The sequence below is a fragment of the Carcharhinus amblyrhynchos genome, chromosome 23 (assembly GCF_965287045.1).
Source record: "Carcharhinus amblyrhynchos chromosome 23, sCarAmb.v2.hapA, whole genome shotgun sequence".
NCBI classification, from domain to species: domain Eukaryota; kingdom Metazoa; phylum Chordata; class Chondrichthyes; order Carcharhiniformes; family Carcharhinidae; genus Carcharhinus; species Carcharhinus amblyrhynchos.
In genome coordinates this window covers 38828312-38851865 of record NC_137346.1, presented here as the reverse complement: position 1 = coordinate 38851865, position 23554 = coordinate 38828312, and the positions used below count along the sequence as shown (strand labels likewise).

General features: G+C 39.4%; 1 protein-coding gene across 6 annotated transcripts in view; it reads right to left on the bottom strand.

Annotated features, from left to right (window-relative positions):
- The window catches only part of gtf2ird1 (GTF2I repeat domain containing 1), a 130267-nt gene that overhangs the window by 67308 nt on the left and 39405 nt on the right, over positions 1-23554 (bottom strand). For all 6 annotated transcript variants that reach the window (XM_080210594.1, XM_080210600.1, XM_080210597.1 and 3 more), the window contains exons 3-8: positions 19852-19990; positions 15608-15745; positions 14551-14734; positions 13265-13293; positions 9400-9451; positions 5149-5198 (exon numbers count right to left, since the gene is read on the bottom strand). In XM_080210594.1, the coding sequence (XP_080066720.1) occupies positions 5149-5198; positions 9400-9451; positions 13265-13293; positions 14551-14734; positions 15608-15745; positions 19852-19990 (592 nt within the window). The remainder of the gene's footprint in view (positions 1-5148; positions 5199-9399; positions 9452-13264; positions 13294-14550; positions 14735-15607; positions 15746-19851; positions 19991-23554) is intronic.

The following is a 23554-nucleotide window of genomic DNA, read 5'->3' as shown; positions in this document are numbered from 1 at the left end:
ATCTGTATTTAGTTTCTCTGATGTAGAGCAGACCGCATTGGGAGCGGTGAATGCAACAGACCAGATTAAAAGGGAGTGCATGTGAAGCGCTGCTTCATCTGAAAAGTGTATTGGGCCCTGGGATGGTGAGCAGGGAGGAGGTGAAGGTGCAGATGTTGCACCTTATACGATCGAATGGGAAAGTGCTATGAGCAATGGAAGAGGTGTTGAGAGTGATAGAGAAGTGGACCGGAGTGTCCTGGAGAGAACAGTCCCTGCAGAATGCTACAGATGGAGTGAGGGGAATATGTGTTAAGTGGTGGCATCATCCTGGAGTTGGCAGAAATGGCAAAGAATGATCCTTCAAAAGGATAGGCTGGTGGAGTGAAAAGAGTAAGTACAAAGAGGATCCTATCCTGAATCTGAGAGGGAGGGGAGGAAATGAGGGCAGTGACCCAGAGAACCCCATCAACCAGAGAGGGTGGAAAACCATGGTTTAGGAAGAACTGAGACGAATTTGCAGCACCATTTTGGTTATGATGATGCCACTTTCCAGTGAGGTGGAGTGAAGGACTTGAGGGGATGGGATGGAGTCCTGACAGGATGTGGGTGTGAAAAGCTGTAGTCAAGATAGCTTGGGAGTTGGTGGGCTTATGATGGGTACTGGTGGATAGTCTATCACCAGAAGTGGAGACAAGAGAGGTCAAGGAAAGGAGAAATGTCAGAGATAGACCATGTGAAGGTGATAGCGGAGTGGAAATTGGAAGCAAACCTTAAATTTTTCAGGTTCAGACAACAGCACGAAGCAGCACCAAAATAGTTACTCTGACAAAGGGTCATACTGATTTGAAAAGTTAACTATTCTTTCTCCACAGATGTTATCAGATCTTCTGAGATTTTCTAGTATTTTCTGCTTTCGTTTCAGATTCCAGCATCCACAGTATTTTGCTTTTATTTAAAAATGGGAGGATATTTGACTAAAGAAGATTGAATAGAGGTATCAGTGGATTGTCATTATAATGTCCTACTACTGCATAATTTGGGAAACTCAACATCAAAACACTGCTGGGGAAAACACATAACTAGAGTAAATAATGGTTGCAGATAGAAAATCCATGGCTTCAAATGTCAGAAAAAAATCGAGAGCAATAATTAATCTAAATTATTTTTCAAAGGCCAAGTTGTCACATATTTGCCAATTGCCCTTCCTCTTGTAGAGATGGACGACGGAAGCATCTTTAAGTTCCTGAGAAATGGATCCTTGCTTCCAAAAAGGACAGGAACAACTTGGTGAGCTTCTTGATAAGTACAGGACCAGCAGCTTTGTAGATCTCTGCGGGTATGGCATCTGCCCCTGGGGCTTTGCCACTGGGTAGCTGGCTGACAGCTTTCATAACTTTGGCTACTACCGGTGGGTCATCCATGGCGCTGTTGATATCGACCTGAGGAATCCTGTCTATTGCCTCATTGTTAATAGATGAGGGTCAGTTGAGGACGACTTAAGTGTTCAGCCCATCTCTGCAGGATCTGAGCCCTCTCTGTAATGAAAGTTGTACCATCTGTACTCAGGAGTGGGGAAACTCCCAAGAGATTGAGATCTGTAGAGAATGTTGAGGGCCTCATAGAACCGTTTCAAGTAGTTTCTGTCAGCGTATCCCCGTATTTCATCTGCCTTGGCACTCAGCCAGGCGTCCAGCATTTTACAGTTTATTCGGGATTGTCCTGCGAGCACTGGTAAAAGCAATTTTCTTGGCAGCTGATTATGGGTTATTCTGACAGGCCCGATGAAAACGGTGCTTTTCAACAAGTACAGCCTGTATCTCCTCATCATTCTCATCGAGCCAGTCATGCTGCTTGCGGGTAGAGGGCCCAAGCATCTTCAGTGCAGATGAATGGATAGCATCCCTGAAGCGTTCGAGGTGTAGGTCAGCAAGCTTGATTTGTAAGTCTTCAGCCAGTGCTGGAATTCTTCAACTTGGCTGCACTGATTCTTTTCATAACCTTGCTTCCTTGTGGTTGCCTCTTGGGTCTGATGCAGAGCCTCATTTTGGAGGGTGAGCCTGTGATCTGTCCAGCAGTCAGCACCACACGTGGCCTTGGTCACTCTGACATCCTGTCTGTCTTTTCTCCTGACAATGACATAGTCGATAAGATGCCAATGCTTAGAGTGAGGGTGCATCCAGGAGGTCTTGTTATGGGTAGGCAGACGGAAGGTAATGTTGGTGATGAGGAGGTCGTGTCCTGCACAGGTCTTCATTAAGAGAAGGCTGTTACTGTTACACTTGCCCACTCCATGCCTCCCAATGACTCTGCCAGATTGCACAGTCACACCCTACTCTTGCATTGAAATCACCAAGCAAGATCAGCCTGTCGGTACTGCTTACTGCTGATAATAGGTCATTTAGTTCTTTGTAGAACTTGTCTTTCATCTCGTTCAGGTTGTTCAATGGGGGGGGGGGCAAGACGATGATGATGATTATGATGGTATCAAGACTAGCGCTTGATTTGGATTAAAATGAGGGAGAGTTGTGCAGCATCAGCCTCACTCTCTTTCCAATTCCCATCTGGATGCAGTGGCAAGACAAGAGTCAAAACGGCTGGGGACGGGACTAGGCACAGTTGATGACCTGGACATCTTTTGTATCTTGTCCTGCTCTTCATGTTCCACGACGCTTACAGAGACCACCGACTCGACTGTTAGACCTTCTATTGGTCTCGTCCGCTCAATCCGCCAAAGTCTGTCTTTACATGGTGGGATATACATCTCCCTATCTCACCAAGGGTTGAGACCTGTCGGCCACCCTCACCTGGTTTAGCCGGCTTGTCGAAGCCATTGCCCGGAGTATGGCTGCTGTCGCATGCAAACAACTATGGGGAGCCACAGGTGAGTGTTGAGTGCCAGGTGGGGACAAAGGGTGGACAAACCGCCCTGAAAAGGATGCGACATGTTCCCCCACCAGAGGTACTACCCCTCCCTGACACTCCACCAATAAGGCCTGTTTGGATGCATAAGTTTTTTCTCAACATAAAAATTCAGAGCAGTATGGTGATCAATTATTTGAGGAAAGATTTGAATAAATTGAGATTGTGCTCGGAAATCTCTCAGATAATTTCAGAGATATAAAAGTATAAACAAACACAAACTTGTATATCTAAAATGTTACTCGAAAATGAATTGAGAGATGAGAAGATGGGAATAAATTCAAACTACTAAAAATGTAAATTCAAGACCAAAATCAGCTTCAATGCTCAAAACTTTGATGGGTGCTACTGTTACGATAAGTAATCACTACTTTTTCCACTTCTCCTCATGTTAAATGGGGTCGCCACAATGCCGGCTGATCATCTTCATATCTACTATCAATTTTTTTGGATTTGGTGTACGGTTCCACAGAAAATACTCTTTTCTGCCGACCCTCCTCTATTTTATCTAGGTTGGTGATCAACCATGTTACACATTGGCCTTCCATGGTTAGGTTCTTTCATAGCCAACAATTCCTGGAGTGGGACTTGAAACCAGGGCCTTCAGGTTCAAACACTAGGTGGTTAAATAAAGCAAAGTCATAACTACCAATTTACTACATTTTCATAAAATACCAATAAATTCAGATGAAGTTAAAAAACACAAGTAACCATAAAAAATGAAATTTCAAGTGACTACTGGGATCATGTCAACTTGTGTGATGATACATGTGCAATTATTATATTGTTTTTGTTTCTTGTTTTAAGGAGAATGTTTAAAATTACAGATTTATTTTTCTGCAGTAAGCCAGTATGAGAATATACTTAGCTCAACGTGTAAAAGCAAGTTAGTTACTCTTCTCAGCAAGGAATTTGTTACTTTCACAGCACAGATGGGCTTTTGCTTAAACCAAGAAATCCACTGGGAGATTGACTGACAGGATAATGTAAAGAGAGAGGTTTACAAGTCTAGAGGCATGTACAGGTAGTTCCTGAGAATATGCTCTCCAAAATCTCTGGAACCTTCAAGACTGTTAACAATTTTCAGCAAGTAAATTTATGGTTGCTAACTGTATTTAAAATGGTGTTTGAAATGTTGCTTTTTTGGAACTGAAACAGTCATAAGCTAGAAAGTAAAGTAGTTTCCTTTCGATTTTAAATATTATTCAACTGTTAACAGTTAAGCTGCTTCATTTGTTAGTTTTATTTAAACTGGTCCACTTTGGTAGGAATAATGGTAGGAAGGATTATTACTTACGTGGAGAAAAACTGCAGCAGGTGACAGTGCAGAGGGACCTCGGGGTCCTTGTGCTTGAGTCGCAAAAACCCAGCTTGCAGGTGCAGCAGGTGGTCAGGAAGGCAAATGGGATGCTGGCCTTCATAGCGAGGGGGATTGAATATAAAAGTAGGGAGGTCTTGCTGCGGCTGTATAGGGCATTGGTGAGGCCGCAGCTGGAGTACTGTGTGCAGTTTTGGGCGCCGTACTTACGCAAGGATATTTTGGCCTCGGAGGGAGTGCAGAGGAGGTTTACTAGGCTGATGCCGGAGTTGAGGGGGTTGAGCTATGAGGAGAGGCTGGATAGACTAGGCTTGTACTCGTTAGAGTTTAGAAGAACGAGGGGAGATCTCATTGAGACGTATAAGATGATGAATGGGATGGATAGGATAGAGGTAGAGAGGCTCTTCCCGCTCAGAAAGGACAGTAGGACTAGGGGGCACAGCCTCAAGGTAAAGGGGGGGGGCGGTTTAGAACGGAGTTGAGGAGGAACTTCTTCACTCAAAGGGTGGTGAATCTCTGGAATTCTCTGCCCGTTGAGGTGGTGGAGGCTGCCTCGCTAAATATTTTTAAGACGCGGGTTGATGGGTTTTTGATGAGAGGGGATTAAGGGTTATGGGGAGAGGGCGGGAATGTGGAACTGAGCCACGACAGATCAGCCATGATCTTATTGAATGGCGGGGCAGGCTCGAAGGGCCAGATAGCCTACTCCTGCTCCTATTTCTTATGTTCTTATTCCTAATTAGCCAGCAGAATCATTCTTGAAAGAAAGTATTCTTTCCTCACAATTATGTCAAAATAGAAAAATTGTTGGAGGCTAGTCTGGCTTCCTAATGTTATTTAGGGATTCTGGTCAAGCACCCTAATACTTGCTATTCTTTCTCTTCAACAAAAAGCCCACAGCACTCAGGATTTGAAGAAGTGGCACTTACTCGGTTGGCTGTCATCAGATGGCTCCGTTTTCACCTGAACTGGAACAAAGCTACAAAACAAAAATATTTTCAATACAATCATGGCTAACCTATAAATCCACTCTGACACCCGTTCCCCATATCCCTTGATTTCCTGAGATCAAACACTTGTCTACCCCAACCCGAAATACATTTAATGGCAGATCATCCATAGCGCTCTGTGATAGGGAATTCCAAAAATTCATAATTCTTTAAGTGAAAACATTTCTCTTTAGTCCAAATTATCCCTTATCTAAAGATTGTGCCCCCATGTTATAGATTCCCTAGCCATCAGAAACAATATCAGTGTCTACCCTGTCAAGGTGCTTCAGAATCTTTCATGTGCCAATTAGATCACTTCTCATTTGTCTAAATTCCAGAGAATGTGGGCCCCCATTTACTTAGCTTCTCATCATAGGACAATTCTTTTCTCATTGGCACTGACCTAATGAACCCTTGCTGTACTGCCTCCAATACAAGTACACCCTTCAACTGCTGTATTCCAGATTTGGTCACAAAGCTCTATACAATTGTTAACGGTATTTCATTACCCTTGTAATCCAATTCCATTGCAATAAAAACTAACATGCCATTTGCCTTCCGCATCACTCACTCTATTGCACGCTAACTTTCTGTTCCTTATTATGAGCACATTCAAGTCTCTTTGAACATCAACACTTACAAGTTTCACATCTTAAAAAATATTCTGCTTTTCTACTCTTATGTTCCCCACATTATACTTACTGTATTTGCTCACTTATTTAATGAAACTACCAGCCTTGGCAGCTTTTGTGCTCTCATCACAGCAAACTTAGAAACATATCTAAAAATCAGAACATAGATTGTAATTGGCTGAAGATCCAGCTTTGATCCTTGCAATTCTCCACCAGTCTCAGCATGCCAACTTGTATCTGTTTAAGAATTTGGAACTGAAACAGTCATAAGCTAGAAAGTAAAGTAGCTTCCTTTCAATTTTAAGGATTGTTCAACTGTTACCAGTTTAGCCGCTTCATTTGTTAGTTTTATTTAAACTGTTTTAAGTAAAAAGTTTGTTTTTACTATAAAAGTTTCCTAATTAGACAGCGGAATCATTCTTGAAAGGAAGTATTCTTTCCTCACAATTATGTCAAAATAGAAAAATTGTTGGGGTCTAGTCTGGTTTCCTGATGTTATCTGGCATTCTGGTCAAGCATCCTAATATCCTTATTTTTTGCTTCCTATCCGTTAACCAATCTTCTATCAATGCTAATATATAATTATGTTCAAGTCCATGAGCTCTTATCCTGCTTATTAATACTTTTTGTGGCTCCTTATGGAATATCTTTTGGAAATCCAGTAATCAGCAAAGTAGAAAAAGGGGAATCAGTTTACTACATCCAATGATTCCCCTTTTTCTACTTATTGGTTGTATCCTCAATAAACTCTATAATAGATTTGTCAAACACAATTTGCTTTTTGAATTTCCCTTTCCCATGAGGACTTTTTCTATCACACTACGCTTTTCTAACTGCATTAAGACTTCTTTATTAACACATTTCCTTACTTTCCTAATGATTCCTGTCCATCTAACTGATCCTTGGTTTTCGGTTTCTCTCACCTTCCTTTCTTGAATAGCAGTGTTATATTTGCTAATTCCTGATCTGTTGAACATTTCCAAAATTTAGGAAATTTCTATTCACCAAATCTGCAGCCACCACTTATTGAATCCTAGGATGCATGCCATCAAATATCAGCTTTTTATCCCATTAATTTATCCAGGACTCTCATTAGTTATGTTTCTTATTTCCATTTGACCAACAGCTCACCACAATTCCTGCAATAGAACTCTGAAGCATTGGGTCCTGCGGCTTTTGTCAGTTTTACTCCAGTACTTTTCCTCTGTTGAACTGATTACCCTACTTTTTAGTATCTGTTTTACCCTCTATTTCTGACATGTACCTGTGTCTTCTACTGTGAAGACAAGACATGCAATATTTTTGTCTCTAAACTTTCTTCATTCCCAAAGATAATTTATCCTGTCTCTTTGAACAGGATATTCATGATAGCTCTTACAATCTGCTTTTATAGCAGTGACTAGTTTCTCTTTTATTCTACTTTTTCCCCTTTGTATCCAACTTTTTGGTGGCTCTTTGCTGTTTCTTAAAAACTCTTCCAATCCTTAGACTTGCTACAAATCTTTTCAAAATAATCAGTCTCTAATCTAATACTATCCTTTAGTTTCTTGATTAAGCTATGGATGGATCTTCTTTGGACAGTTTTTATTCAGCAATGAATGTATTTTTGTTGAACATTTTGAATTTATTTTTAAATAGTTTTCATTGCTTATTGGTCTATTTATCCAATCAACCTTAGCTAGTTCTCACAGTATATCTACATATTTAGCTCTGTTTACGTTTAAGGTCTTATTTGTAATTAACAAAGAAAATTACAACACAGGAACAGGCCCTTCGGCTCTCCAAGCCTGCACCAACCATGCTGCCCAACTTAACTAAAACCGCCATCTCTTCTGGGGACCATATCCCTCCATTCTCATGCTATTCATGTACTTGTTAAGATGCCCCTTAGAAGTCACTACAGTATCCACTTCCACTACCTCCCCCAGCAACAAGTTCCAGGCACCCACTACTCTCTCTAAAAAAATCTACCTCATACATTTCCTTTAAACCTTGCCTCTACTACATCTTAAACCTGTGCCTCCTAATAATTGACTCTTCCACTCTGGGAAAAAGCTTCTGACTATCCACTCTGTCCATGCCTCTCAATCTTGCAGACTTCTATCAGGTCACCCCTCAACCTCCATTGCTCCAGCTAGAACAAACCAAGTTTTTCCAACCTCTCCTCATATCTAATGCCCTCCATACCAGGCAACATCCTGGTAAATCTTTTCTATACCTCCACCAAAGCCTCCACATTTCAAGTGCAGCCTAAGGTTCTAAAAAAGCTGCAACACGATTATGTTGCTTTCAAAACAACATGGAATTGAAACGCAATACGTTTACCAGTTTCCTGCAGATCTTTGCGACATTATTAAGCTTGCTTCATTGAATAGATATAAAATAGCCTTAACCCTATTTTATTCCACAATATATTTCTCCAGAAAAGTATTCCACAAACTCCTCTTCAAGGTTACCTTTGCCAATTTGATTAGTCCCATCTATTGAAGATTGAAGTCCTCCACATCCATTGCATTCTCTTTGTTACATGCACTAATAGTTGTGTTTCAATGCTCTGTCCAATGTATAACTACAATTGAGGGACCTATAAATACAACCACCAACATTTTTTAACTCTTGCTGATCCCTATTTCAGAGTTAAGATTGTTCTTCACTAATGTCCTTGTGCCGACCTTTATCAGGGCTATTCCCTCCCTCCTTGGCATGTTCCCTGTATTTTTGAAGTATTCTGTACCCTAGAATATCTATTCCACGGCTTTGTGAGCACAATGTCATCTTTGTGTTGATTTCAATTGCTGTTTTACACATATTGTTGAAATCAATAGTGTTGTGTTTGTTTCCTACATGATCCAGAAACAAAGCCAAGATACAAGGCTAAATACAACCTGGCAAAGCTTAAAATCTTTCTCATCAAATTTCATAATTCATGCACATCTATGACTGCTTCCATCATATTTATTGCTTGCTGTACTTGTGTATTTAGTTCTGCCACAGCTCCATTCAGTCTCAGCAGTTTATATTAATTTTCAGCTTCAAGGGGGAAAAGCTCTCAAATTTGTTCCATCTCTACCAGGTATTGTTTTGTCCATCCTCAGGTATCTACAGACAATAAAAATCCTGCTACTCATCCAGTTAAAGTTCTACATTTGAACATAATAGTATTGGTCAATTATTTAGGCTAGAGGATAGAAATGCAGATTAGAAAATCAAAAGAATGAAAGACAGAGAATGAAGATGGTATAGAAGTAGAGTCATAAAGAATGGGAGAGAATGAAGAGAGAAAATTGAGGGTTGGAAGAAAAATCAGGGCACAGATGATAGGAGCATATATAAGCCCATCGAATTGCAGAAGATACATAAAGTGGGTAAGAGGGGAAAGCAGATGGAGGGGAGATGGGGCGGGGGGGGGGGGAGAGAGAGAGAGAGAGAGAGAGAGAGAGAGAGAGAGAGAGAGAGAGAGAGAAAAGCAACCAAGAACAGAACGAGTGCATAAATCAAATATTGTCACAAAATCTGTAAGGCACAAGAAAAATATATTAGCTTGCGTTTTCCTTCTCACCTGGCAGCTGGCATCTGTGTGTTCTCCTTTCCAGTGGGCTGTTTTGTTTCCACTATAGAAAATAATTCATAATTTAAATAATTTTGAATCATTGCAAACAGTAGTTCACTTTTCACATTAAGAAAAAACAAGTAGTTGGGATTTACACCACCAGATGGCAGAGGCATCAAATACAGGATAATTGCCACACAATCAGCAATGTTGAACTGAAGGAGGAGAAGTTTGGACTGGGATAAACTGCTGGTATTTAAAAGGGAACAGAAAGTGAAATTTTCTCAGTGCAAAGACTGGGCTGTGATTTCCTATGTCATGGAATCTAACTACTACTGGTTAAACTTGTCTTTGCAAGACTTTGATCTTTAAATTTTTGCATGGCAAGTTAATATAAAAGGTTAAGCCTACTAAGTCACAGCGATGTAAAGTGTGTACCCGAGCGACCAGCACAAGAAGTTGCATATTTCCAACCAGACTGAAAAATTACAAAATTAACAGTGTATGGTAGAGTGAAACCTTTGGCTTTATTTAAACAGGAAAAGATCATAAAAGCAAGGAAGTTATATGAACCTTATTTAAAGCAGTATTTTGGCCTCAACCAAGTACTGAGGATCACACTGAAAGATGTACGGTCTTTGGAGCATGCAGAAGAAAATTAATAGAATTGCACCAGGGAGTAGCCAACACAACCATGATGGGCTGAATGGCCCCCTTCTGTGCTACTCCATTCAATTAATTCAATCAGGAGAAACAATGGGAGGCAAAAAAATTCAGACAGAATAAAAAACAAGTTGAAATATTTTGAACAAGTCAACCCTAAACAGAGTAGATTTTCATTAACATTAACAGGCAGTGTTTAACGCTTATCACGTGATTAAAAGAGCACTTGAATTTAAATGGCTAAAAAAAAACTTTGAAGGAGGGAATTTTCCCACCAGAATCTTCCAGTCCCACAAACGGCCATCCCCTGCCATGGGTTTCCCAGGATGTACAGAACAGGCAACTGCATTGACAGTGGCTGGATCTTCTGATCCTGCCACTGGTCAATGGTGGGCTGCCGCTACTGCCACGGAACATGTCAGGGGGGCATGTGGAAAAAAAAAATCACACCCTGGCTGTTTGTCCGCTGTGCACCAAGTTCACACCTTTCAGCACATTTTAATCGCGACAGCAAATAATGGTCCAATATTAGAACACGAATGATTTTAACAATATCAGCACTAAATGGTTAGCGTTTAATTAACTATAAAAAATTATTCCTAATTATGAAATCTTTTGTTTTGATTGACATGAAGATCAGATTTAGTGATATATCCCAAAATACAGCAATTAAGGAACTTAAGCCCTAGAACCGCAGAAGGATCAAACTCAGTTAAATTATCTCAATCTGAAAAACAAAAAGGCATTTGAAGGAATGCACTTTGTCCAAGTATCTTCTATCTTTTGCCAACTGGTTTTCTATTGGAATTTCTACACTATCTTTTTGCAGAAAACATGAAGTATAAACCAGCAGCTATCGAGATTATGTCCAGTAAAGTGAATGCACCCTTTTCTGGAAACCTTGGTGCATTGTTAACAAATTGGCCATTGATTGTATTATTTAAAAAAAGATGGTGCATATACCAAAAGTGCCTGCTACATTCTTCCTGACGTTTCTCAATTATGTGCCATCAATAAGGGCTTCATATGATCATGCAGTTTGGCATGTCCTTTGCTTTCCATGTAATGTTTCTCATTAATTGAAATTTTAACATTATGACACAGGGCAATTGGATCATTTGGCCAAATCTGGGATTTTAATTGGAATGTGTATTCCAGTTCCAAAATCCATGTAAAATGAAAGACTTTGAGAAATTTCCCTTCCTCTTGTGAAGAATGGAGCATGGTTGTCTACTTTAACCCATCTTCATTTATTACCTTCAATAGGTTGGATGGCAATGGAAGGGGTGGATTTGGAAATGACTACACCTAGCCTTTTTAAATATTGCATTGTTGAAGAACTCTAGATTTTAGTGCACATATATTCCACATTCATCATTAAGCTAAGCAATGGGTGGATGGATTGTACATGAAACCTGAGCAGCTGATATTTGGGATTATAATTACACTTTTCCAACATACTGACACTTTCGTTTTTCATACACTCGTTTTTCAATGTCTGACACTAAGAAAGCAAAACGTAAAAAATACCAGGCACGGACTTCAATTTATTCATGTGCCAGTTGCAATCCAATGCTTCGAGTTATATTCCTAGTAGCCAGTTAAAGGAAGAATCCAAAGCCAGTCTTTAGTTGGAATAGATTTATTCACAGTTACATATTACAGGCATACATTTCCTGACTCCACTCTGCTCCTGTGGTCAGTAACATGTGCTCAAGTAACCATCCAAATCAATGCCCTCCACCTGCATGTACTTAAAGTTTAACGCTATTAAAGTTTAAGAGCCAATATGCAAAAATCAATACTTCAAAATAAACCTTGTTTTTACATATTCTGTACAACATAAGACATGAAAGAAAATATAGATATATCTATTTCATCCTGGCTACTTTCAAAAATCATTTTCCTTTTCAAGCATAAAGAACAACATTAGCTACGATGCACGTAAAAGGAATTTGTGTTCTTTAGAAAATGAACAGCAAACTCCATCTCTAAAGAGGTGCACCATATAATTGTGAAAATCAAATTTCAAGGAAATGCACAAAGGTATTCTGCATTAGGCTCTGGCCAATGGAGACAGTCTGTGAGGACAAAGGACCTTGAAACTTCTGGTACAAGCTTATTAACGGGTTGAATATTAATTCTCTCAAGAATTTGGGCCAGGAATATACATCCTTTGTTCAAGCCAAGGACAAGCGGAAGTTATGTCATGGGATCCTCCCCAAAAGGTGCTAGAACCTGCAATATTGTCTGGAGAAAATAACATCTGCCATCTTCCACAAACATACAACAGAACTAGGGCTCTATCCAGGTTTAAGTTGAATGGTCCTCTTCTAAAGCTTCTATTGGGATGTCTGAACTTCTATACGTGTGCCTACCACAGGATTAATTCATCTCTAGGTGCTTCTCCAACTAGGGAAGTTAGCACTTCTGGAAATATGGATTACTCCGGAGCAGCTTCGGTCTGCTAACCTCTCTGAAGGAGGTTATTTTGTCTGTGAAATTTACTCTCCATCTCTCTTTCCCCTATCCCTCTTTTATTGTATGAATGCAAAAGGGGAGGGGCTCATTGCAAACTATCTGCCATACTTTGCGTGTGTAAAATAAATTAACCCTCATGATTTTACCCAACCTCAGGGTCACTACGGGGTTATTAATAGAGAATTGGATTGTGCCGATCTCTGGTGCCATGTTATACGCTGTTAACCAGTTAGTGAGGAAGAATTCAAAGTTAGTTTTTATTTGGAATATTTATACAGGTTGAAACACATTCATAGGCACATATCTCCTGACTCCACTCCCCTTGTGTCACCAAGTGTCTCTTTATATGCGCTCAAGTAACTTTCCAATCAATGCCCAGGCACGTATACATACTTGACTTCAACTGATAGAATTAACATTTAGATTGCTTAATTCTTCATGTTAATGCCTAGGAATCACTACTTTTTATGTTTCTCAGAAGCCTTGTCAAAATACTAAGATAATTCAAGAAAATAAATTTTAGAAGTTAGTTATTTTCTACAAAATTTTCAATATTTGTGTGTAGACGGAGTTGCTAAATGGATTGTAAATGCATCCTCTGGAAAGACTTTGCACTTGGGTCGTAATTTTATAAATTAACAACTTAATTCTATATTCATCAGAGTATACCATGGTAGTGTAAAATACATTGAATACAAAAATACTAAAATATGCATCATAACCAACTTACCTTGCTGAATGGATGTATCCAGAAATGGCCTATTTAAAAGAGAAAGTGATTGCAAAATATTGATAACCATATACAAATGCTCAACTATCCAAACATGCTTGATATCACTACTTTAAAAATGCATATGTAGACAATGTGTTGTAAAGCTTAGTAAATTATATACATTAGTTTCCTATCAGCACACAAAATGAGTAGTCTGAATATACAAGAACAATTTGTGCAGGTTCCAGTCTTGCATTTTGGAAACACTGATGTTTTCTTCAGAAGTAAAATGAACTGGGAGATTACTCATTAGTGGTTAAAACGTTTTGAAATCTTCACTATTTATAAATCTGATACAGCCACTGGTTTTTTGAGCAAAACTTCAAATGTTTGGCAATTTTAGCAAAAATGGGTAATTCAGAGATTAACTGCAAGGGTAGTTCTCATCAACTCTTATTGGACAAGTTAAATTTGACCCATAAATATCCGTATTAGTCCTTTCTTTCAACTATTTATAGTCTTGAGTTACAAGAAATTAACATAGAGGATCTTCCAATGAAGTTGCCCTTCACTAACTTAAAATGGTTTTACTCAAAGGTTCTCTACACTCTACTAACATAATTCTGGTTGATACCCTGAATATCACTAAAATTTGTGAACTATGTATTCAGAGTAGTTACTTGCAAAACAGTTCAGGAATTCTGCAAATAGGATTTCTTTAATTTTTCCATTTCACCACTAAGCGCGAGCCAGATGGTCCCGTACACAAAGTATTGCATTCTATTGCATCAAATGTATCAATAATCACAAGATAAATGACCCATTATAAAATGGCTATGAAGCAGCTTCACGAGAAGCTCCAATTTATTTGAAAACTGATAGTGTCAACAGTTGCTTCTGCAGTTAACTAGCAAGGATTAATATCAATGCAGAGAATTAAATGACCTCTAAACTCAGTGAGTGCCTATCAGGAGCCAGGGAAATAAATAAATTGAGAGTCACAGGAAAACAAAGGATTTATATTTATCGTTGGTAAGAGAGTCACGTCCTTTTCTCCCCAAAACCGAGTGGCTGAACAAAGACTTTAGATACAAAAAGATAACCTTAAATACTTCATACGTTTTCATGTTATACAAACGTCATATGGAAAATTAGCTTTTAGTTTGCTAGTGTGGCAAGTATTGATTTATCACAACACAGAGTCTTGGGGCATTAAAAACTTTGAAGCTCAACATCTGCACTTGATTCATCCATCATAGGAACTGAAACTTGTACTTAAAATTAGGCTTCAGGGGAAAGTTTACCTCTTTACTATAAACATAATCTTTGCCTTTTGCTCCAAAATCTTTTTTAAAGCTGCACTGTCATAATCTGAAGGGCGCTTAAAACACACGCCATCAGGAAATCCATGTATTGCTACTGCAGCTGGGTCCTTTAAGATCTTCTCATATGGCACAGGATTTGGAGTAGAATTTCCAAGAGCTTTACCTGAAATCAGATTGAACAGACAAGGTGGAAAATATATCATTTGAGATAGGTAGATGTATAGACCGGCAGAATGCTGAAAACTGATATTTTAGACATCAAATCCTAGATTTTGGACTTTGGACTCTAATAATAATGTCCTTATATACGCATGGATATAACAAATGGATATTTCAACAGCAATAAATTAAATATTCTTGGTTTTATATATTAGCATCCTGGCAAGGGCTTCGTCACTTATGGTGTTTCCAATGCATGGCGGGGGGGGACCATCAACATAGGCATTGTCAGAAGAGACATGCATTCTACACTATTAGGACCCAAGAAAGGAGTGTGTCCTTGAGGTGATGCATCTTAGAAAGGATTAGGAGCATGCATTATGCAAGATGAAATTCAACTGCGTTTGGCTCCAAAAGTCCTTGAAGGACAATCCGATTATTCAGGCATAGAGCACAAGACACTCACTTTGGCATTCGGAATCATACAATTCAATTTACCTATTTAGCAAAAGGTTCACTGTGGAATCTGGTTTTAATAACTGGATGTAATATTGCTGAAAGAGAATATGCAAATATTATACACATCATCACTGAAGGACGTGATGCAAAACAGCATATAGTTGCTGCATTTGTGTCTGGAAACCTTAAGTTAAATGTCTTTGTCCTGTAACTTGTATTTATTGGTATTAGTCTTCAAATGAAGAAAAACTGTTTTTGTTTACCAGGCCTGTGTAGGATTGGTGAATTTGAAGGCAGCAAATAAAGCAACACTTTCCCTTTGAAATATTTAATTCAACTATATAAACATCAACAAATAGTCACAGTATATCAATGCTAATTCTCCCCCACCTCACCCATAATTGAAATATAATTGTACCATAGAGTGAAGAGAATAACTCTTCAACTGATTTTCTTGCTGTTTCAACGTCAACCTGGTTACGGACTGTAGTTGGTGTAACACAGAGAACTTCTTCACTCCTGGACTTCTCTGCTGCCTTTCGCTCCTCAGCCACACCTGAAATTAAACTCTATTAAAGCGAGCAGGAAGAATGCTGGAGATATTGTTTTAGATCTACCGACTGAATGACTAAGTTTAGGAAATAAAAAGTCATTACACTAAAAAGCCTCCCGATTGACATGTATTTTAAGTACCACAATATAATTCAAGCATACTGAATGTCACAAGCTAAAATAATTAGATGCCCAATAAATGGAATGCATTAATATTAAGAACATAAGAAATAGGAGCAGGAGTAGGCCATCTAGCCCTTCGAGCCTGCCCCGCCATTCAATAAGATCATGGCTGATCTGTCGTGGCTCAGTTCCACATTCCTGCCCTCTCCCCATAACCCTTAATCCCCTCTCTTATCAAAAACCCATCAACCCACGTCTTAAAAATATTTAGCGAGGCAGCCTCCACCACCTCAACGGGCAGAGAATTCCAGAGATTCACCACCCTTTGAGTGAAGAAGTTCCTCCTCAACTCCGTTCTAAACCGCCCCCCCTTTATCTTGAGGCTGTGCCCCCTAGTCCTACTATCCTTTCTGAGCAGGAAGAGCCTCTCCACCTCTATCCTATCCATCCCATTCATCATCTTATACGTCTCAATGAGATCTCCCCTCATTCTTCTAAACTCTAACGAGTACAAGCCTAGTTTATTCAGCCTCTCCTCATAGCTCAATCCCCTCAACTCCGGCATCAGCCTAGTAAACCTCCTCTGCACTCCCTCCATGGCCAAAATATCCTTGCGTAGGTATGGCACCCAAAACTGCACACAGTACTCCAGCTGCGGCCTCACCAATGCCCTATACAGCTGCAGCAAGACCTCCCTACTTTTATATTCAATCCCCCTCGCGATGAAGGCCAGCGTCCCATTCGCCTTCCTGGCCACCTGCTGCACCTGCAAGCTGGGTTTTTGCGACTCATGCACAAGGACCCCGAGGTCCCTCTGCACCGCCGCCTGCTGCAGTTTTTCCCCACGTAAGTAATAATCCTTCCTACCAAAGTGGACCACCTCGCACTTGCCAACATTAAATTCCATTTGCCATTTCCTGGCCCATTCGCCCAGCCTATCTAGATCCTTCTGTAGACTCTCCACACCCTCCGCACAATTTGCCGTTCCACCAATCTTGGTGTCATCAGCAAATTTCGACACCCTACACTCGGTTCCCTTCTCCAGATCATCTATATAAATGGTAAATAGCTGAGGCCCCAGCACCGACCCCTGGGGCACACCACTAGTCACCATCCGCCAATCCGAATAGCACCCATTGACCCCCACACTCTGCCTCCTATTTGACAACCAATCCTCTATCCACGCTAACACCCTACCCCCAACTCCATGTCCCCTGACCTTCTGCAATAATCTCCTGTGAGGTACCTTGTCAAGAGTCAGGTTATTACATGGGATCAGACCATTACCCAAATGGATTTTGTTAAGAATGCTGCACTGTGTGTAACATGATTAAAACAATAAATGATTAAAACAATACACAAAATTCATTCCTGGCAATTCAACGTTTTCTGCAGTTACAAACTTTAAATTTATTACTGGACAGAGCATCCAACATCAATGTATGTTGCAGTATTTCCCAGCGTGCAATCTGAGCTGACCAGGGAACATATCTGGGCATCAAGTGTGATTGGAGAACTTGTTTAAAGACTTTGAATTAACTGGGCATCAAAATCTCTGGACGAGTACATTATTTAAATTCATTAATTACGTTTTTCTGTTTAAAACTGCTCACCAAGACCTAGAATCAGTGAGACGTAGGGGTAAATTTTCCCATTCTGCCCACCTTGGGAACCGTTGGGGATGAGTGACGGACAATGGAAAAATCTGTTGGCCTTCGGTGGGAATTTCTGGTTTTGGAGTGAACATAACCGGAAAATCCCATCCGTAGTTTCTTTATCGAAATAAAAGAAACAAGATTATTTATCAAGAATATAATTCTTCACCTGAGTTAACAGCTGAAATGCCCGATTTTTAAAAAAAAAATCACTTCTACATTATCTTCAAGACTAGAGGATTATTTCTTTATATCAAAAATGTAGGCATCATGAAGGATAATCCTTGAGCATTTTTAAAAAATAATTTTATGGACATTTTATGACAACAACTCGATTACCTCACCACAAAGGATACGTTTTTCACTTTTGTGCTCAAGAATGAGACAAAAATAAGGACTGCACATGTAATTTATCATTGTGCCAGCGGCATGCACAAATTCTCAAATTGTTCAAGGTAAGAACGCAGACACAGCAAATCGCAAACAAGACAACAGGTGGAGATAGCTTAAGAATCTGAAAGATACTGTTAATGAGTTGTCAAGATTTGTACAAAAGGGAGGGCAATCTGTCCCAATACAACTTCACCCCTCTCGCACGGTTACTTGCTCTCATCAATACATTCTGCTATTGCATCTTTTGCCACTATTCACACTGCTCATCCCTTAATGGCAACAATAATACTACTTCTTATCTTATGCCTGTGACAACTCTGTCAATATTGCCTATGGCCTTCTAGTTTGCTCCACCCCCCCCTTAACTATATAATTCTTTACATATCTAATCCTTCTTCAATTCTGTAGATGGGTGATTTAGACCCAAAGCTTTAATGCTGTTTCTCTCTACAGATGAGCATCAATGACCCTTTGAGTCCTGTATATTGCTATAACTGTCAAACATAACCACATGAATGTGACCACTAAATGTAGCTATCAATCGCATCACACATTTGAGTGTGCACGTTCTTGTGACTCAGTAAGTCAGAGGACGTTACTATAAATGTTGTTGTTTACATACGAGGCAAATCGTTCATGGAGTGATGATCACTGCAATCAGATTAGCACCCCACTCCTATTTCCCTATCAGAATGGAGCTCCATACTTCTCACCCAGACTTGCTGAAAAAGCGCAGACCGTAGCAGCTCCTAGAGAGCTTTAATGTAGAAGGAGGAACAGAGAAAGTGAAGTCACACCCCAATTGTGCGATGCAAGTAGATGAGGAGATACAATGGGTCGAGGGGTGAAGCCAATAGTATGGTTACTCAGGAGTTGGTTTTAATCTTTCTAACTTCTGCTGGGTAACAATTGAGCTAAGTGAGTGGGAATCACCCAAAGTCTATGACTTTAAACCAGAACTTCCAAATGCAGAGCAATTACCCAACAGAAATTGAAAATTCCAGGCAGTCTCTGGAACTGGGGACTTCCGAGGGGACCCCGGCATATCTACAGGGTACTACTATCTGGAGACTGCAAGATCTGTTTTCTTTTAAATTTTGCATTTGAGACATCTGTTACAATCCATGCATCGCAACAATCAGGAAGTTATTAAGCCCGTCAATGCAGCTAAAAAGACAGAAGGGAGGATTGCTCACCTTCTGACTCCTCAAAGATCAAGGTTTCTGACAGAAGTAACAGCATACAGATTACAAGCCTGGATATGTCATTGCAACAAGACGGAAATTTAACATCAAGCACAACAAGTAAATCTAATTGTTCAGGCCCATATCTATACCATAAATATCAATATCTATTCCAACACTATTATAGGCCCACTGCAGCAACACATTAAGCTTAGTAGAACTCTGCCTTCCAGCTCTAAGAACAAGAGCAGCAAGAAAATCAACTCGCACAATGTAGATTTGGGGTATACAACACCTTTCCTGGTGGTTTCTGGTATACATGGCATTTACAGAACACCCACAATTGAATTAGAGGCTTTTGAGAGGCAAGGAGGACAGGAAGAGCAAAGAGACAGATGAGGGGAGAACAGGGCTCAATGGCATTGAAATCTACATAGAGAAGCTCCTCTGCTTCCTAAATGGCACTTTATTAAATAGAATCCCCATGCAATTTTTTAATATTTCTAAACCATTTCTTATCCAGATGGGTTGATGCACAGTGTTACGACATCGATCAATGTTGAGTTTCACTTATTAAGTCAGCATGAACATTGTGTAAAAAAGATGGACTTTAAGATGTATCCTTTGGAATCCCAAATCCAAGATGTAACCAGAGAAAGAAAAGCTGTTAACTACTTTTAATTAATAATCTTTGAAAGCAAATGAAAATGAACCTGTAATTTACAATTGCTTTTTTAAAATTTTAATTAACTTACAGTATTTGACAAAATCAGTCTGAAAATCCTTTCGGCTTCCAATGAATGATTTTCCTCGCTCGGTCCCTACGACAAATATATCTTTTTCATACACAGCAATACAAGCCACTTCAGCTTTTGACTTTGCAATTTCCTGGCACTGAAGAGGAAACATCAATTAAGTAAGCTCTTTTCAGGCATTATACAACAGGCATTAAAGCAAAGATTGTTTTCTCATGAAAAAACAGTTTTGTATCACACAAATTCTAATTTCTCTCATGCTTTACAAAAAGCACACAAACGAAAATTCTCCAAATATAAAATCAATAAGTCAAGGCAACATCTGCAGGCTCTTGCTTGCCTTTTTATCACCAACTTAATGAGTATTGAACTTCTGAAAAGAAAATGGACCAAGGGTTTATTTATTTGATTTGTAGGCCTAAAAGGACACTTTATAAGATCACTCTGCAGGCTATTTTGCTGACTTTCCAAAGTACAGTGTGAAGCACCAGGGATTTCCATTATGTGCCTTGCATTTGACACGCATCATACTTAAATATATGTTAGTATATATGTCACACAAAATGTCACTTTTCTGACTGGAAAAAACAGAACATTTATTTTGCTGTTTCCCCTTTCTAGTCAAGACTTGGATTAATATATCCAAATTTGCAACTATTACTACATTAGAAGGTACATTAAAATTATGCAGATAGGAAGCAAGGGTTATAAAGGCACAGATGAAACGATTAAACAAAAAAAAACAAAATTGGCAATTTAGCAGTTCAGTGCAAGAGACATGCAACATAATCCACTTTGGATCAAAAAGGTAATTTGGAGTTATAGCAAAAATAAAAGATGCGGAGAAGCTAAAAAGATCTGGGTGTCCATATGCATGGACCATTAAAAGCTAGTGTGCAGATATAAAAAGTAATCACAAATACCAATAAGATGTTGATCTCTACCTCTAATGGGTTGAAAATGAAGTGACTTCTCAGTTACACAAAATTTGGTCAGGTATCAACTGCGGTACAGAATTAATTTCTGTCAATGTCAGAAAATATATACTGACACGAGCGGTGGTGCAGGACAAATTCACCAGGATTTTACAGATTAAATTGCAAAGTTGCATAGTTGTTTTTTTTTATTTCTTTGATAATTGGACATGGTAATATAGAAGCAGAAAAAGACTTTATTTTCTCTGGAGGCATATCCCCCTCTCCCCAACCTCCCAAAAAGGATTGTCATTATTGGGTCAAATAAAATTGAGGCAAGGCAGGTGAAGGATATAGATAAAACATAAGCAAGTGAGATTGGAGGGACAGAATGGCAAATTACATAACCGTATCACAGAACAAGCTCCAACAGTTCAAATACCCTATTCCTTTTTCAAAAACTCTGCTTCCCTCCAAGTGTACCATATAAACAAACCTGTGCTGTGTTCTACAGCTCACTCAAATAGTCAATAGGCAAGTTTACGCCAATTAAATTCTATATTTGCACTTAATTCACATTAATGAACTCTAATGTAACTCAAATTCATTAACTTAAATTATTTCCTCAGAGGAGGGATAGACCCTTACTAAGAAACCTCCATTACTTTAAGAATTATGGAATTTTTAACTGGACCAAAAAAAAATCATGAAGCAAAGCTCTAGTAAAAGTAGATCCAAATGGGATCACACAATATAAAAAGAAAACAAACTTTACATTATGCAATCACATTCAATCTATTTTTGAGTCAATATCTAGCTTACATTTAGTAATCAACACAAACTTACTTTTCCACTAATTTTCAAGTTATTTATTTTTGCACGTTATGAGTCTTTACACTAACTTATTGTTCACCGTCTCTCCTGAACAGCTGGTTAAAAAAACAGTTTACAAGTCACAAAAATAAAAACTACAACTTTGAAGAATGCATTAAAAAGTGAACATGCTGAGTAATTCAAAGATTACAGGACTATGCATTAGAAATAAGCTGTTCAACTCCCAATAATTCCATGCTGGGCATTCAAATGAGCAGTATTCCTAATCCCACACGCTGGCTGGTTCCATTTTCAATCTTTTCTCCTCTCCTTGAGCTACTAATGAACCTGTCACAATTCTGCAGTTATAATATTGTGGATTTTGGAAGAAAATTGTTGATAGGACATTGTTTTCAAGAACGTTTCAGTTAGGAGATTCCTTCAAGATGCAAGTCATCGAAGTCTCAACAGATGATCATTTAATCATTGCAGGAGGTCCTCAAGATAGTATTTTAGGACTAACCACCTTCAGCTGCTTTCATCATGATGTCAGAAATGAGGATTTTTTTTTATGTAACAACGTTTTAATTGCTGAACATTAGTGAACTGTTTTACAAAAAAGGTAAAAACAAAGATGGAAAGAGACTTTCAAAGATTTCAAAATCCAACACAAAGACAGCACTTCTTGTGAAAATTAGGAATACTGCTGCGAGGATCTTTACTTGAAGGTGAAGTTCAATGCGTCAGAATTCAGTTCCCGTAAAAATAGGCATTTGGTCCAGGATGAATGAGTGCATTAGGTTGAAGCTGAATTCTTGTCTACGAGCGGGTGTACTTGCCCCAGATGTGCAGCATAAATACTGAAGTGATGAACAGTAGGCTAACAGGCCCAACTTTAAGCCCAGGAGAATCCTCTGTGTAGAACCTCCACATACCCCCAGTGCCTGTTGATGTTGTTCGCCCAGCACAGCTAAATGAGGATGTTCACTGATGATTGCACAATGTTCAGGGTCATTCGCGACTCGTCAGATACCCAAAGCAATCCACGTCCAAATACAGCAAGACCTAGACAATATCCAGGCCCAGGCTGACAAATAGCAAGTAACATTTGCACCATGCATGCCAGGCAATGACCATCTAGGGAATTTTCACCGTAACTTCATTGCAGTGTTAATGCAAGCCTACTTGTGACTAATAACTAAACTTCATCTCCAATAAGTGAGACTCTTAACCATTGCCCTTTAACATTCAGTGGCATTACGTTTGCTGCATCCCCCACTAGCAATATCCTGTGATTACCATTGACCAGAAACAGAACTGGACTAGCTATATACATACTGTGGCAACAAGAGCAGGCCAGAGACTAAGAATCCTGTAGCAAGGAACTCTCCTTCTGAATCCCCAAAGCCTGTCTTTCAAGTACAAGACGCAAATCAAGAATGTGATGGAATACTCGCCACCTGCCTGGATGGGTGCAGCTCCAACAATATAAAAGGTTTGACACCACCCAGGGCAAAGCAGCCTGCTTGACTGGCACCACAGCTATAAACATTTACGTTTTCCACCACAAATGCACAGTGGCAGCAACAGTTCAAGGCAGCAGCTTACCACCACTACCTTCTCAAGGGACGGGCAATAAGTGCTGGCCCAGACCACATCCCGTGAATGAGTAAAAAAAAAAGTTGTTCAACTGTGTTATTTCAGAATCATTCATCAAGAATGTCACTGATAATACAAGGGTGCTGTTGACAGCACAATTGAAATCTTCCAAGGTGGGAAAATTCAGGGTTCCTTCGATACCAACTGAAAGGACTTCATCAAAAAAACTCCAATTTACTTAGCATCTTTGCTCTGCAGAACAATAAATTTACCAAATTAACACTACAGAAGTTGTCCAGATATCACCATTGCTCTGTTGAAAAGGAATCTAGGCAACCTTCAAGAGTCATGCTGACAGAAGCATTAAAGGGACCTTC